Source organism: Nothoprocta perdicaria, unplaced genomic scaffold (genome assembly GCF_003342845.1).
Source record: "Nothoprocta perdicaria isolate Ctin4 unplaced genomic scaffold, notPer1 scaffold_7, whole genome shotgun sequence".
Taxonomy (NCBI): Eukaryota; Metazoa; Chordata; class Aves; order Tinamiformes; family Tinamidae; genus Nothoprocta; species Nothoprocta perdicaria.
The window spans coordinates 8380966-8398759 of NW_020455976.1; the positions used below are offsets into that span (position 1 = coordinate 8380966).

Genomic DNA, 17794 nt, shown 5'->3' on the forward strand with positions numbered 1-17794 from the left:
CTGCCCCGCTTGAGGGTGTCTGCAAAGCTCCAGTGTATGAAATGCTTACAAGCATTTCACGTTGGCTGGAGCCCCAACACCCTGGCAGCATGAGGCACTGTTCACAGGTGCAAAATCCTCCCAAGGAAAGAAACAATCTTCTGCTGACCTAGTATTACTTACCAGAGTCACAGCTGCTCTCCCTGCATTTGTCACCCAAATGAAGTTCTCTATCAATTATTGATATGATCCTACTTGTAGCCTATGAATTTTTGGCTACTTATTATTACCAGGGCCCCAAAGAATATCTCTGAGGCACTGGAACATCTAATAACTCATCTAGGTGGCAACACCTACCCCTCACACCACCACAAAGGAGTCTCTAAAAAATCCTTGTCACCCTGGAAGGGGCTCACTGGAATGAACGGCCTTCTACTTTTATGTAAATAGGTGAAATATGACTGAAACATATAGATTTCAGCAATTCCTTGCATGACAGCATGAATGATTCTTACTGTAGCAGCCTCCTAAGTATTTCCTGATATACTTTATTAAATCTTTCTTAAAGTTAAATTTTATAAGCTCCTTGCATCTACCTCAAGAAAAATATCTGCAGGATACATCAAGTATCATCTGTAACTTTTCATTGTGAATTCTGATACAACATAATGAATGAAATATGATAGAAATTAAGGAAGTTTTAGAGGTATGGAGCAATGATGAGCTTTTAATTATAGATCTAGGAATAAGTGAAGACGAGATTTGTTTGCCAGAGAACTACAAATTCAAATAAGGGATATTAAGATTAAGTAATGTTTCTCCGCAATAGACAGTGTTAATAGAAACTGATTTTTATATATTAGTCAAAGTATCTTTAAAGACTTTTAACATTGTTATTCAATAAGGGATCCATGTTTTAATAAATTTGCTTTCCTGAATAAGTAAATGGATTAATTGATAGAGGATCATGAAAAGCTTTGCAAATGTGTGTTGATGAACTTGTTAATAAAAGATCACACAAAATGTTTTATTCACATAAGATAAATGGACTCACTAATTGTTAGTATTCAACCATACAKTAAAGGTATTCTTTGGCTTTCAAAAGGATGATTGCCCTACAACTGYAAGTGAACTAATGCTGTTTAGCAACTTCCACTTGATGGATCCAGAGAGCAACAGTTGCAAAAATGCTCCTCAGTGTTATGGAATGCAGATGCCAGTCTTCAAAAAGCATTGATATACCTAGCTCCTACTGTAATCAAGCAGAAATTTAATTGCTGTCTCAGAGATGGATATTTCAATAACTCCAAGGACCTAGGAGTTATTGAAACTGTTGAAAGCTAGGAGTTACACAGCTTTTCTAGAAACTCCACCTCTGGTTCTACCAAGCTCATGACCTTTCAGCTCTGTTATTTAATTGTCTGCCTGAGATTGTATAGGGCTATATGTGCCACTGAAAGTCGGCTAGCAATATTCTGCACTGCAGGTGCACTTGGTGGTGGCAGGAGTGCTCAGCAAGCAATTTCCAGCCTTGCAGAAAAGGTTTTTGTGCATTTTTGCACAAGTAATCTGGCTCAAGACAACGTCTTCCTAGAATGGAGCATCACTCTCCCTCTTGGCCAGGGCGAGTGTACTCTATCCTTAACTTGCTTCTGCTGGGAYAGTAAAAGGTTGACGATGCCTTTGGCTTTGGCTGAGCTACTCCATTCTGTAGCTTCCACTGACACCTGGTGGAAACACGGCTTATACGTCAGACATTTCTTGGATGATAATTTTATATTCAGCATCCAAATTGAGAGAGAGAGAGATCTGAGCACAAAATACACTCCTTGATGTTTGATTATTGAAGCACACAGTATACTGGTAACAGTAAAATATGGGAAGAATCAAGAAAGCTTGTTGGTTTTAATTTCTGAGCTTACAGAATAAGCCTAGCTCTGTGAAAAACACAGACTCTACTGCCAGTGACATATACACAGTGTTTTCCCAACCAAAGAGAAAAGCAATGCTTTTTAAACTGGTAGGTGAGCTTCAAAGCTAAGTTCTTGTCCCAAAGGAAGAGGATTTAGAGAAGAGATGGAGTTAGCCAGACTCTCTGCTGTTCCTAGTAGGCTCTTCACGAAGAATCAGGAGTGCTGTAGCTAGCCATGCTCTACAGTGTACAAGAGCCCCACAGAGATGTGGAGATGCCACGTGGCTTTTTTCATGCTAGTTGGCAACTGGTGCTGGGAGAATAATATACTGGTTTTCACTGCCGAGGTCTCTTACTCCAGAGCTGCTGGGGCAATTTGTCTGCGAGAGGCTTGCAGAGATGCACCAAATGCTCAGACTGGCTCCCAACACGTGCACATATAGAGCTCTGCAAAAGAACACYATTAAATCTGTGTACATAATGGGTGGAATGGGTACAGCCCATAAATATCCAATGTTCGTGCACAGTGGTTGCTAACTTTCCTAGCAAGAAGCTATGACCAAAAATCTGTTCTTTTCCTGTCCAGGCACCAAGCCCTCGATGAGTAACCGAACAACTTCACTCACTCTGATGAGACATGCTCTTGCCTATATTACATATGTTCTTGGTTCTTTTCAAAACTCGCCCAAGCAAAAACTTAAAAGGTCTAGCTTGTTGGCACCCAACAGCAAAGATTCAGCCAGTTTTCTTGCGCTTCCCTCTGTGCTAACAGGTCCCAAGGCAGGTCTAAAGCCATAAGCTGGCTTTAAGCCATAAGCCATGTCCCTTGTGACATGCTCCCCAACAGGTTCTGCTGTTGACAAAGCCAGTTGATGCATATGAAGATGAAGAGGGAAAATGTCCATTTTGTGATAGGAATAACATTTTCGGGCATTTCAAGCATACCATTCCTCTGGTTGACTGTGTCATTCTGTTACCACAATAAGTGTCTGAATATTTCRGGCATTTAATGAATTGATTGTGTTACTGATAACAGTAACATTCACTATGGACGTTTGGTTACATTTTTTCTGTGAAATGGCCCTTCCATGTGCAGAAGGCCCTGCTCGATGGTGCAGGACATAGCAGTACAATGTTTAACATTTGACCAAATGCACTCTCAGAGAATAGTTTCGGGTCTAGATCATTGTGGCATAGATAAAAATTGCCCTAAAACAGACGCACAGTTCTACATATTGAAAGCATTATAGTTTGTAGGACACAAGCTCTGTGTAACTAAAAATGCCTTGTCCATGTTTAGGTCATGATGTCTGTCTCAACATCACCTTTTAACTAACACGCCAGAGTGCTAAAACCACATCACTATACAATTCCTTCCCTGGAAGGATTTTCTAAAAATATTATTGCTGGCAGCAATTAAAGGACTTAAAGAATTAAGTTAAATTGTTAGATTTTCAGGTTCATTTAGTCCTTCTGTTACAAACTTTTCATGTGAAATTCATTCTGCACCTGAGCTTAAATGAAGTCTCACTAAGCATGACCAGACGGTGGCAGTGCAGGAGCACCCATTGCTTAACAGACAGCAAGAGATACCCAAGCTGCAAAAAAAMCCCAAGAAAGTACTATGATTAATAACTCCACTAGTTTATTTTAAAGCTAGGAGGAGAAAAACTCTTCCCAAAGTGTTATTGAAAATTACTGAGTTTCAAGACAGCTTGAAATACCTGAATATTAGGTCCAGTTCAAGTGCCTAAAGCATCAAGGATCCGCACTACAAGGAATTGTCTCAGAACTGGAGCAATGCTACACTTTTACATACTTGTTAGGGAGCCTGTGCCTCACCTTCTCATTGTCCTCAATCCCCAGCAGAGCCAGAGAGACCTGCCAGAGGGAATGAATATTTTTCGGTCAATGTCAGTTTAACATCAGATTAAAAATATGCTATCGTGACTAATGCTGCAGACGTACAAGCTGCTGCATGTGGAAGGACCTGCCTGCATCTGTTTATCAGACCTTCAAGTGGAACTGGCACATTGCTCATTTATCTGTTTTGTATTTTGGGGTCTAGAGAAAGCCAGGGCCCTMGAGTCTCAGTGCAGGCGCAGGAGCTGTAGGTCTGCCACAGAAAAAGGCTGGAAGAGGTGGGGGTGATAAGGCTCTAGTCACAAATACAGGCAGTGAGGAATTAAAACCAGGAAGGTGTGCCGGTATTTCTGAGGGAAATGAGAGGAAGTGCTTGAAACCTATACGATGGTAAAATAAGAATGAGATAAAGAAACTGGAGTGAAGTTGATGGGTTAAACATAATCTGAAGAAAAAAGATGAATGTGCTGTTTTACCGTGGCAGGACACTTCAAAGTGCCCCACTCAGTGCCCTCAGATAAGAATTGGAGATGTAGGAGCCAGAGCCTCAGATCTACTCGTCAGATATGGTCAAAGGAGCCATGTCCTCTTGTGACATCAAGTGTGAGGAAGGGAATTTCTCCCTCTTTCCCTCTGTGTGCTTTTCACTGCTACATTTTCTATACTTCTCTTTCCACCTCTTTTAGAAGGAGCTGAATCCATCAAGACAGCTTCTTTCACAGCACTGCTGTGAGGCCAAGGTCAGAAGAGCAGCTCCAAGCAGCACTTTAGGCAGCTGGCATACACATTTGCCAGATCATGGAGTGCCTGATCAAACCACATGCTGTGCTTGTATTTCTCCCACAACAAGATTACAAGTGAAAGCCAGTGCCAAAGACAGAAATGCAGCTATCTGGGCTGTTCCTTCCTGTTGTGTTTGTCATCTTTTCTTCTAAAGGCAGSATCAGACTGTACAAAGAAAAAGAAGCAATAAAACAAAAAGGGCAAATGTGTTCTGTAGCTAAGAATGAGAGGAAAAGACTAATCAGGGGTTGGTRGATCAGTCCGCTTGCCTTCCTATGTCAAAAAAAACCTGGAATGGATAAAATTTTTGTGAGCACATGAAAGAAAACAAGGAAATAAGTAAGAGTCCAAATGGATTTGTCAATTGCAAATCCGCTAGGAATTGCAGAGTGAACTTTGATATCTTCTCTAATAATCCTCACATTAAGAAGAAATATGTTCTAGTTGTCTCAGGAGTGATTAACTGTGCAAACTGGAGATGGAACTGTGATTCAAAGCGGTAAGAAACCATGAGCAGAAGGCAAGCCGGTGTTACAGCCTTATGGGTGACGTGCATTCAGCACAACACTCAAACACACATTTGAGTCAGTGTACACTGCTCCGTTTTCTTAACATCATGTACTTTTACAGAGCAATTAAACAAAATTGTTCATGTTCTGTGAGAACAAACCTTGCTGGAAGGGACTTCAATACAGAAATAATTTACCTCCCCTAACAATACTAATTCATTTCCGAAAAGCTAAAATTGCTCAGTGTCTATCTGTGATTAAAAGATCTGACATATATAAAACCCCTTTTCCTGTATCTCTTCCTCTGAATCTTCCCTCTGAACCTGACATTAACTTAATGTAATATCAATTGATTTGCCACTTTTGTAAACCCTTCAACATAAGCATAAGAAATTAGAACTTGCTGCCGTAGCTTGTGAGACAGCATTCACTAGCCAGCCTTTCCCATTTTTTAATACTTGCTTGTTCCTATTATGGATTTTCTTTCATATTTTGATGTTCTCATGAGCTCATATTCTGGCAAAAAAAATATGATTTATTCAAAATAATCCCCAAAATATAGATTCAGTCACATTAGAAGAGAACATCACAATTAATAAAGACTTTAGCCTCTAATGTAAAACAAACTACAAGATCTGTTTGTTTTTATTTGAAAAATATACAATTTAAGTAGATATACGTCTTTAATTTGAGAATTACCAGTGATAAAGAATCCATAGCTGCTATTAGGAAATTATTTTGATAGTTAGCAACCCTTGGTGTTGAAAGGTCTGCTGTCTTACAAGTATGAATATATATCTATAGGCCATCACTTGTTCCCCTAGCTCTGACTGCTAGACTGAAACACGAAAACAGCCTCTCTCCTGCAGGAAATGAAAGGCAGATCTGCCTACTCTATGAGACTAAATACTTGGAGCTCTTGAGCATTTTAGACATGTTCTAGCCTTCAGGAACTGCTGTATATTATACAACTTTTCTAGGTGAAAAAAAAAAAGTGTAAAGCAGTGCTGTCTTTGGTGGGTTCAAAATAAAAATAAAAAAATTCTGGCTAATTACAGCAAAACATTGTTCTTCAAGAGCTTCCTTGTCCTTTCCTGGTGATGTTGATGTGGCTAGAGCTGATGATTTATGTTTCATCCTCCTCAAGTCTGGCTATATCCAAGAAGATGCACTGTCATAGCTGTCTAGAATTCACTATTACTGACAATGCAGCATGGATGATACAAAAGCTTTTACAAATTAACATTAATCCACAGAACAGACATGGGTCTATCTATATGCTTGGTTTGCCCCTATTCAAGTTCATTGTATTGCTGAGGAGGAAGGAGATGAGCAGGTGCATGAAGGGATGGGCAGAGAATAAGCCCCCTAAACTGAACTGTTTTACTGCAAATGAGGGACAAAACTCACTCCATACAGGGCTAGTTTTATAGTAACAGTGCATTGCTTCTTCTTCATATTGTCATAGGTAACTGGTTACAGGTGCGACTCATTTATACCCTGTGATAGTTCTTCATTGCTACCATTTTGTTGCATTTTCACTCATCCAGCCTCAGAAGAGCATCAGTTAAGCTTTTAAGTTAACCTCCAGTTAAGCTTTCTCAATACCAGGGAGCCCTGTAGAAATCTCCTTGCAATTCTGTATATTATTAAGCCTCCAGAAATGAGTGTCTCTTTGCCCCCATGCTAGCTGCTAAAGAGCGAATAGCAGTGTCTCCAGTGCCTGACAGATATGTAGGAATTAAAACCATCTCCTCCCCTCATTCATATGATTCCTACAGAGAAAAGACAGGGAAATTACTACTTAATGGTGTTAATTAATATTGATGCAAAGAATGCAAAGCTTTGTCAGCCACAAACAGATAGCAGTGATCTCAAGGTGATTACCAACAAGCTAGAGGCACATAGTAGGGAAATCCTGGCTGCATCTATAATTATTTATATAAATTAGCTTATTATTTATATAAATTAGCTTAATTAACTTAGTTTGACAAACCAGGCTGTAGAAAGGGAAAGTAAATAAAAACAGTCAAGAAAGATAAATCTAGCAGCTTTTTGGTGAAGAGATTAGGTTTTAGATCCCAAAGAGGCAGAACTTGGATGAGATTTTTGTGAGCTTCATGCCTTTAACCTTTGACATTTTGGTAATTCAACAGTAGCTGTAGGGATGCAGCCTGGTCATTTCACAAGTAGGTCTAAGCAGCTTACAGCATTCCCTGTGTAATCCTTAGGGGATTACAGTATACCTAAATCAGAGAGCATTTGGATGTCTTCCGTTCCCTGATCAACACCAAGAAGATGCCAGTATTCTTCCTAATTTCACACAGCTTTTAGGCATTCAACGTCTTTTATCCTACAGCCTCTACTGATTGTTTTTTAAATTGATCAATGGTTTCATTTCCTGAGGCGGCAGGGAGAAGAGAAATATAAAAAATGTGATGGAAAGGAGTCTGGAAAAAGCTTTCCAAGTGATTATATGAGTACRCTGATATTATATCAGTATATCAGGAATGTGCTCATTTGTAGCCTGCTCTCCAAACCAGGAGTTGGAASAGAAGATGTCACTGAAGTGGACAAGGTACCTTAGATGTTTCTGTGCTGCTCCCTGGGACTTTCAGAGGCCAAGTTCTGCTGATTTAGAAGGAGTTGAGGCTCAAGGGACCGTATTCATACAAGGACTTAACAATGTTCTTGGTTTGCAGTGAGGTTGCTGAGCTTTGAGAGGGATATTTGCTTGATACAACCCCAAAAACCAGTACTCTGGGTGGAAAACCGACCAGGTTTGCTCCATCAACTGCAGTTTTGCAAAACACTTTGTGCGGTAGATTGAGTTTGCTAGAAAGCTTTGGATCTCAGGCAAATATAAAACTTGATATTTTTGCTAGCAAAAAGAAGTTTAAAGGCGAGACTGCTTTCTCTTTAAGGGAAGAGGTGGGAATACAACCCTTTTTTTTTCTTTGTATTCTTAAGAAACAGGAAAAAAGGTGATTGGCAGTGGTAAAGCTAGACAAAAAAGATCTAATTGCATTTCTTATGCAGAAATGGCAGCGAGCAATTTCCTAGTCCCCAAATATAATGTTTGCACCCTTACTTTTCATCTTAGAGGTACAAGGAGAGATCTTATTTAAAGCAATGAAACACACAGTGTTGGTGGTGAAGCAGAGCAGCTTCCTTGCAGCGCCAGAGTCCTTGGATATGAATGCAAACAAGAAACTACTAAAACCCTTACAGGGAAAGTTAATAGGTTCGCCAAGCTAAGAGCTGTGCCACTTTATAAAATCAAAGCATGTAGTGGTTTCTTAAATTGCAATTAAAAAATATACCACCAAAAATACTATCCTGATGAGCCTTAGGCCCTCAGAACTGCAGTTGTTCCCTAGAGAAGGGTGGAGGCAGCAAACGCATTTCACATGGAGCCCTTTAATATAATTATTTGCATAACTGGATTAAAGAAGTACACCACATGCTTCTAAATCTTATTATTGTTTATTACTCTGGAAATCAGCAAAAACAGTAATTACATTTAGCAGAGGTTCTTGGGGCTGGATTCAGGAGCRGGGATGAGGAGATGCAGCTGGGCCTGAGGGCTCTGCACCCAGACCTCTTCTGTACAGCATGCGGGGAAAAACGTGAAAAAAAAGGTCACTGCAAGACCCCACCACTGAGGCAGCAGTCACCGAGCACTGGCTGGACCTCAGGACCTCATGGAGGTTGCATAGAGGGATTTTTAGGGTGTATCTAGGAAATCGAGGGCCACGAGTGACTGAGAAGGACATGAGGCAAGGGGCAGGCTCCAAGCTTGCTGGTCCAAAACGCAACATTGACAGCAAGGTCCTGAGGGGAAGCTCAAGTCCTGAGAGACTCAAGGCATGCGCGTGTTTAGCCAGCACTTTAATGAGGGTGCTGGGAGCACCCGTGGTGCCTGCAGTGCTGGATGCACCCGACCAGCTCCTGTGGGTGACCACAGACCTCGGCAAAGCTGCAAACAGGGACTGTCCATAGCCAGATATTCCTGGTGAGTTCCTGAGTGAGGTCCTCCAGTACCCAGGGACAGTGAATGCTTGGGAAAAGAGCTCATTTCTATCATGGAAAAAAATAAAAAAAAGGAAAAAAAATATAAACTCATTTGCTTTATACAGCTCCTTGCAGCAGCTATCAACAATCAAAAGAACGTCAGTAATGCCAGCAAATGAGAGTAAGAACATGCTGTATAATAAGGAAATGATTCAAGGCCTGCTCTGGTTAACAGTCTCTCTAGAGGCTCCACTGGACTTTGGATCACTTTGTATTAAGTCTGTGTGTTTAGTCTTGAGGTGGTAAACACTGTGACCTCTCAGTGTCATCTCTGCTATAATTAGCCCTTGCAAACTGACAAATTAATAGCCTTGAAGTAACGAGAAAAATCTTTAAAAAAATGGATTTTGTTGCCTTATTAAAGCTACTTTTTTTACTCTGGTTTCAACGTTTTTTTTTCTTGATGTTCTACTCTCTATTCTCTTCAAAAAAGCCATGAAACAATTGCTAAAAATTTTCTAAAATTTGACTGGTTTGGAGGATTTTTTTTTGTCTTTTTAAAATCTCCAGTTATTCCAGTAACTTTCTATTTTGGACCTGCAAGAAAAATAAATGTCAGAGTTCCTCAAAGTCAACAAAAGCAAAATATCTTTTAATAAGTCATCAAAATCTTTATACCAAAAAAGGCAAGGCATTTAAGTACATTTAAATACATCAAGAGAGCAAGTAATGTCTGCTTTAAAGAGGAACTTCCTTAACTCAATGTCTCTATAATCAGCTTCTAATATCCAGCTCTTCATTACACACAACAGAAATTATCTCTTGAAATTCTAAGAGAATTTGTGGAAAGGGATTTCAAATGTTTTCACAATGCTTTCCCCAGGGTGTGTGTATGCATATGTGAATTTTTTTAACCAGATCAACTTACTGATTGCTGATGAACAAAATAACATTCACAGTTCCACAGCAGCAGTAGATTTACAAGCTAGAATAATTTCAATCTCTTTCTTCTCTCTTTGCTTTCCCACTTTCCTATCTGAACTGCCCAGCAGCTCATATTTTCTGGCCCTGTGCAGTTAGAGAGGACACATTGCACATCAGGGCTAAAACTGCACCTTGAATGTGCTGCTTTGCTGGCTTATCTCAGGTTAATATCTAATAGTTCATCAGATCATTAAAGATTCTGAATGAGCATGCTACAGGAAACCACTTCAGAAAGAGAAAAGTCTATTTTCAGAGCTTTTCCACTTACGGCCACCTTGCAGTAGAGTCAACAAATGGGGTCACACAAGACAGCATCAGGAACATGATTCAGTGTTGGTATCAATGGCCATCCATAACATGGTCCAATGTTGGATGAGTTTCCACCACCCGTTGTTTCCCTTCTGTGCTTCCTTGCTAGCAGCATCAGCAAGTCCWCCAGGTAAGTTTGTAAATAGTCAATCTCTCTGCATCACAGTTAGACTTCACGTGTAACTTCAGTTTTATGTCCCCTCTCCAGTATTCCTGCTTATTTTGCTACATGCTCTGTGGCAGGGTTGTGAGACACAGCAGATTTGGGAACACATGAAAATTCTGGGCTCAGAAAGTGTGAAGTAAATATTCCTGCCTAGCACTGCTGGCCAGGGGGCAAATGAGTGGCCCTGCTGCAAAGGCTACTCTTCCAAAAACCTGGACAACTGCAAGGATGCCAGGAACCTTCAAAACAGAGGGGGAGAATCCCTGTATTACARGTAAGAGGATGCAATTGTCCTAAGATCTCCTTGGCCTTTGTCAAAGAGGTAAAGACATCTCTGGGAGGTGACCTCAGCCACTGCTTGCACAGTAGGCGAGAGCTGCTGATCATTACAAGCYCTGGTTGTTATTAAAAGTAGGAAGGACTTACAGTGTTATCACACAGAGGAAGTGCCTCCCACCAGTTCCCWCGTTCACAGCATTACACTGGCCATAATGCAGTTTGCAGTGGGTCCAATTTTCTTCTTTTTCCAGGCAAACATTTTCTTGAGCTCCCCTCTGAAGCTGTCATGCAGCCAGGCATACAGGAAGGCATTTGTACAAGCAGACATCATCGCAAACCAGTGACAAAGCAGCTGGATGAAGTTGAAGTATTGCTTGTCAATCAGGCTGATATCTATGTCCTTTATCACGTTGAAGATGTGCAGAGGTAGCCAACAGACTCCAAAGGCTGCCACCACTAAGACCAGCAAGCGGAAAGTCTTTCTCCTCCTTGCTCGGTCCCACTCAGCCTGGCCCTGGGTGACATTGCCCGGAACCACTCGGTTTTTCAGCTTCACTGAGATCCTCAGGTAGGACAGAGAGATGACAGCCAAAGGCAGCACGTACGTGATAATCAGAGTGCTGTAGGCATAAGCTAAGCGATCTCGTTTCATGTGGAACCAAAACTCCTCGCAGATGGAAAAGTCCAGTTCTGGGAATTCTGCATGGTAAGTGTGGACCAAGGCTGGGGCAGCCAAGGTACAGCTCAGCAGCCAGATAGCAGCGAGGATGTAAGCACAAACGGGGATTGTGAGCCTTCTTCGGAAAGGATGCACCATGGCGTAATACCTGTCCACAGCTATGACAGTCAAGGTGAAGACAGAGACGAACACAGTGACAGGTTGCATCAAGAAGACAAAGTAGCACATGAAACGTCCATACACCCATCCTCTGGGCTCGAAGGCATATGCAAGGGTCAGGGGCACACAGGTTGCACACATAAGCATGTCTGAGAAAGCCAGATTGCCTACCAGAAAGTTGGTGACATTGTGCATTTTTTTGGTCTTGCAGATAACGTAGATGAGGAGATAGTTCCCAATGATGCCAATAAAAACCACCAGGGAGTAGCAGGGGATGATCAGTGGCTTGAAGGACTGAACAAACTGGAGCCCTGAGAATAAATTGCTGGCATTGCTACGAATAGCAGAGAAGAAGCTTTGGGAGGTTAAATTGTCTGAATTCATCATTTCCCTCCTTTTGTAGTCCGTCCRCAGCTGGTGTAGTAGCTATCACTGCTCTATTCTTGCACTCGATCAGCGTGGGTAACGAATGGATTACTCGATGTCCAGAGGTTACCACATGGATAATAAACAGGCATCTGCAAAAGCAAAAGGTGAAACTGTAATCCTCAAGAGGCAGCTTTCAGCAGTCGCTAGGAAAAAAATCAAATACAACCAAGTCCTTTTGTATTTACTATTAAATCTAGGCTTTGACAGCATGCCATTTAATAAACATTTAATGTAGTGAGTACTTACTGCTGTGGTTTTTTAATCCCATAGGATTCTTTCTCCTTTGGATGACAGAAGGGCCCTGGATGTCTGTCTTCTGCAAATCCACAAGCCTCTGTGTGTGTGTGTGTGTGTGTGTGGCAGAGAGACCGAGAGAGAGGGAGACAGAGAGGGCGAGAGAATGTAGGAGCCAGATAGAGGCTGGTGCGCATTTATAAGCTAAGTGGAGAGCGGTGTTTTTAAACAGTCTTCACTACTAGGTCCTAGTTCGACAGATTTGTGTAGAAGCTTTTATGCCTATTGGTTGTCCTGGGTATTACGTTGCTCCTTGCATGTTTCTTTACTGAAAGCAATGAGTTCTCCACTATCCTTTCCAGAATTCCCTTCCCCTTGCAGCATATCTCTAATAGCTGCACTCAGCTCTAAATCAATTTGTATTCATTAACGCGACCCTGCATTGTATCTAATCCAAGATTCACTTTGCCACGGTCCTTCTCGGTGTGTGAAAAGGCTTCCTGCGAATTTGCTGCTGCAATGTGATTGTAAAACAGACCTTTAATAAAATGCTAAGGTGAAATAAATGTTCATGCCACTAGAGGGACTCAGCTACTTAGCCAGTGAATAAAGTTATGATTAGAAATGCATATTGAGCATGTAGCAAAAAGCAGCTTATTTTATTTAAATTTATTTGCTCACCCCCTGCCAGTCTTTTCAGGGAGGCTTACATGACTTTTGCTGTTAAACTGTGAAGTATCAGGAAAGAAAGATGGACATCCAAATCGCTTAGCTGTAAGAGTTCATCTGCAGTGAATTMTGGCAAAGTATTTCTAATGCTACAGCTGTCCAAACACATTTGGGGTGTTTCCTGCAGCAGGCTTGTAGTCGATAACGTTTTCTATACCACAGAACACTATCTATTCAGTAAAGCAGTGTAAAAAGCTGCTCAGTTAATATTCATTAAAGCAATCATCACCATCAAGCCCTTGCGTATTGGCCTAACTCTCCCTTAACTCTTCTCCATTTCAAGCATTTCTGGGAGCAGGACTTCTGCTGGTGAAAAACCCATTTAATTCCATCCATTTACATCAGCTAAGAGTATCTAAAAAAGAACTACAGCCTAACAACTTATAAATGCTGTGGAGCAGAGAAGACTACTCTTTTTTTCTAGACATATAGAGGATTTAGACACTTCAATGGGCAGTTTATGGGTAATCTCCTAGTTTACTCAAAAGAAATATTAACCCTTTGTTTTCTATGAGACAGCATAGAGATCCACTTCCTTCTTTTGACTTAATGGAAAGAGTGACTGAGACAAACCAAAGATTTAATTAGATTTCAGATGGTTCAATAATCCTTTCCCTAAACTGAAAGCAGGAGCTAATCTTTGGTCTAACTTGTGCTGTTCTCCCACAACTATACATGCTAGATGGATATTTCAAATCTACTAAAAGCTGACTCTGAGTCAACCGGGACTATAAATTCTAGATTTATACCCAAATCTAGAAGAGTAGAGAGATTACAATAGTAGAGTAGAACATAGAGGATTCCTACTCCTTTCTCCTCCCAGGAGGTTCACATCCTTTGGTCATAAACAGCATTCTGCATAATTATTTACTAACCCTTATAAAAACAATTATTTCATTTAGTCTAGGAGAAATTAAGATCTGATCTAAATCCTACTGAAGTCAAAGTGAACCTCTCAGCTGATTTCATTAGGATTTAGTAGCTAGCATGAGCCCCAAAGGCATAACAAAATGAATTAAGAATATTTTTAAGTGGCCTTAATATTGTCCATATCCTTCTGGAATATTATCACTTATTCTAAGAAAGAACCTTCCTAACAGAATCAATGCAAGCATAAAAATTGAAAATCACATTTTTAATATTGTAATTTTTCTCTGTTTCTTTCCCAATAGCTGTAGAGCAAATCTCAATGTAATTTTACAACAAAAGTGGTTTATACTTTGCTACCTGAGAATAAAAAATCAAACAAAATACAATCTAAGTAGCCTYCAAGGTCACCTTAATGTTCAGGTCACAAAAACCAATCAGTAAATTTAGAGCTTCTTTCATTTCAAGCTGTACCAAGCAATTTTTTCTCTGTGTTTTCTCTTATCTTAAAATGTGCTTTCTTCACCTTTGAGACAAATAACTGCTACTTTTCTGTTTAAAGGCTCCCACTCTCTTTCTGTTAGTGATGTTCTGTTTGTTTTGGCTTCGGGCAGAAAGCCTCTTCAGCTCAGCTRTATTCTACAGCCAAGACCTGGAAAGATCATATTTACTGGGGGATTGAATAGGAAAAGCATTTCAGCATCTTATCCCAAAGAAATCTTCCTCTCCTTTCAAAATTGMAAACATTAGTCTTGCTTAGAATTTCCTAGATTCGATGTCAAAGTCCTTCAGGGACTGAGCAGAAGACTATTTCACACACAGTATTTACTCATTAAAAAAGAAAAGGTCACAAAAACTGCATTACTATAGTAATAGAACTGTTTTGACATTCTCAGTATATAAGGGCATCACGCACAGGAATGCTGATTGGTGGCTAATATGAAACCTATATCTTCCTCAAGTCAAAGGAAGTATGTGATACCTACACGAGGRCCAACTTGTCACAGCAACATTTCACAACTGAGCTTTCACGGTCACTTCTGCCAACCTGTCGAGCTCAGGTAGCTCTGAGTAGAGCTCGAGCTCTGTCTACTCAGAGTAGAAACAGTGGCCTCCTCACTTTCAGAAAGTGGTAAATTTCTTAAAATTAATGCTGTTTTTTATGTGCCTGTCTCATGCCTGTGGTTCTTAACTAAAACAACAAGATCCACAAACTGAACGGAGTCCTAGTGGCTATTCTTGCAAAGTTCAACAGTACTTCTTAAGCTGGTTCTCTTCTACTGTTCAGGCTTAATTGTTTATTCTCTCGTTAAATTTTTTGAAGTTTCAGGTGTTATTTTTTTTTTTTTTGTTCTCATTCATTTGATGTGTATCTTCTACTGTAAAAGACGATCTTTTTGCACCACAAAACTATTCTTAAAAGTTGTTTTTCGTTGTTGGTGGCAGGGGGATTTGTTTTGTTTGTTTGTTTGTTTGTTTTTGGCCAGAGCTCAACAACTTAAAAGAAGAACTTTGAATTTAAGTGAAAACGTGAAGTGAAACGTGCCTGAAGTTGCATGTTACATAAAGAAAAGAGCTGTACTCTTCACTAAACTAAGCATTTTTAGTGTGCCGAGCAAAGCAAGCTCGGACAAAAGAGTTTCTCTAAAAAAAAAAGATGAATATGTTCATATCTTCATGGCATGGATGTACAACCCTGTGACTGGAGAACATAAACTAGACCATCTGTCCTTGAGAGTGGAGACAGGAGAAAGGCAATGGCAAAATGCAGGCCTTTTAGACTGACTACAGTATTACAGAAGGCTTAAGACTGAATTTAAGGCAAAAGAAGAGGGAGACAGAGAGGGGAGAGACTACAACACAACTTCTCAAAATAGCTTCCTATATCTTTGTGTCATTAAATTGATTTTCAAGACCTATAAAATGCAGTAGCTCTGCCAGGTTGGGCTTCAGTAACTCATATGATTTAGTATGATTTGAGAAACTGTCAGTTCTGCAGGAAGAAATTACAATTCTCTTAAGTACTGTAAGGTAAGCAAAGAAAACAACAAACAGTATGAAATAATTGAGCCATAAGGCAGTAACCATTCATGCTCTTGAAAAATCTTAATCAGRAATAAGCAGCTTTGGTAGCTTGCTTCATTTCTATTATGTTATCTCAAAAAGCAGGACTAGGCCAATTGAGTTTGCAAGCATTACTGTGTTTGGAAACAGAGACAATATGGASGATGGCTGCACTATTATAGAGATAAACTTGGATAAGCACAAGTAGAGCGAAAGAAGGGGAGAAGTTTGATAGCATTACAGAGTAAGGACTAGTCAAAAAATACAGAGCCAAGGTCAACTGATAATAAGTTTCCCTGTGGCTTAGGATGGAGTGAATTCTGTTGCACATCTGTACAAGAGAGCAGCCAGTACATTTGAAAGTGCAAGGAAAATAAAATATGTTGTTTTGACTATGACTGACAACTTCGATTGTGATGGATCCAAGGCTGAATTTGCTACTAGTTTGTTTCTGATTGAATAAAGCTAAATCTCTGAATTACTTAAATTAATTTCTTGAGAACATTACTTGAGGCAATAATACTGATATGTTATGGTAAAGTGTGTTTATATTTTATTTATGACCAAGTGAGGACTAATCTGAGAAGAAGCATGTGAACATCTTTGATCTAAAGGCTGAAAAGCCTCCCTTACACAGAAGGATTACACTGAAACCATRCGGAGGAAAGCCAGATGCAAGAATTCCTACACTCCCAGAAAATCTAGTGATCCTCCTCTGCTCATGAGCCCTGGAGGCATGTAGACTGCAAAAACAACACGTGCCCCAAGCTAGAGCTCCGGAGCGCGGCRCTGTCGCGGAGCTGCGCGGAGCCTTCAGCACCACAGACAGCGATAGCACCCACTGCGACGTACAGCACCGCACTGCATAGCACCCACCATGATGTATGTGGCACAGCACCATATAGCGCCCCACACTTTCCTGCAGATAGCAATACTGACCAGGTTCACCTTTACCATCTTTCCTTTAGGATACTTCTGTTACCTTTCCCATCTCTTTCTAAAACAAGAAGCCTGAGACAAGAAACCATCCCATGTCTTCCAGCCTTTCCTTTAAATACTCCTCCACTGTTTAAYAAAGGAAGCTTACTGAGGAGAAATTAAACGCTATTTGCAAAGCTCCCCAGCTTATGCTAAGTCTATTATTATTGCTTTTGGATACTATCAGTTCCATTGGATGATTGCCATTAGATTGACAGTTTAGGCTCCAAGTACCTTCTATCTAGCGCTCCGCTGTAAGAAGTGATCTGTTCATTTTTTAGGGAAAATTGTTTTTATGGTATTTTTCTACTACATGCATAAGAAAAGTTACTATTTAAATCTAATTTTATGAATGCTCTTGCTTTCAACTGAATCCAAACTGTCATTGACTGGAGATAYGAATGTACTGTGTTTGCAATAAATAATTACCTTAAAATGTATCCCTGCTTCCATAGGCATTTTTCTTCTGCAGAACAGAACAATTCAGCTTTACTTTGCTTCAATTTATAAACATCTATTGTCCATAGTCACCAGTTTCAGGTCCAAATGCAGCCACCATCTGATGGTGAATGATAGTAAATGGGTTTCCCATGACCATCCCTTTGCTGTGAGGGCTCTGCTCTAAGATATGCTGCTTGAAGCAGAGAAAATGTGAAATTGTTCGAATTTTTTTGGCAAAGCTTCGTAAAAGTCCACCCATATATGCTAATTGGACTTGTGTATCGTAGTACTTGCAATCAGCCTTATTTCTTGAGCAAGTAAGTTCTGCCCAGACCAAAGAGATCTTAATGCCTACAAACGAAACACGCCAAGAATATCACACCATTTTGAACACAATAATGAACACGCYTTTCTGA

The 17794-nt window shown here is 40.2% G+C and overlaps 1 protein-coding gene across 1 annotated transcript; it reads right to left on the reverse strand.

Moving 5' to 3' along the window:
- Positions 1-10966: 10966 nt before the first annotated feature.
- On the reverse strand, positions 10967-12345 carry PRLHR (prolactin releasing hormone receptor). Its single transcript, XM_026050503.1, has 2 exons — positions 12312-12345; positions 10967-12154 (listed from the first exon to the last, which is right to left on the reverse strand). The coding sequence occupies exon 2, from the start codon at positions 12021-12023 to the stop codon at positions 10989-10991; it is 1035 nt and encodes a 344-aa protein (XP_025906288.1). The 5' UTR covers positions 12024-12154; positions 12312-12345; the 3' UTR covers positions 10967-10988.
- Positions 12346-17794: the final 5449 nt, after the last annotated feature.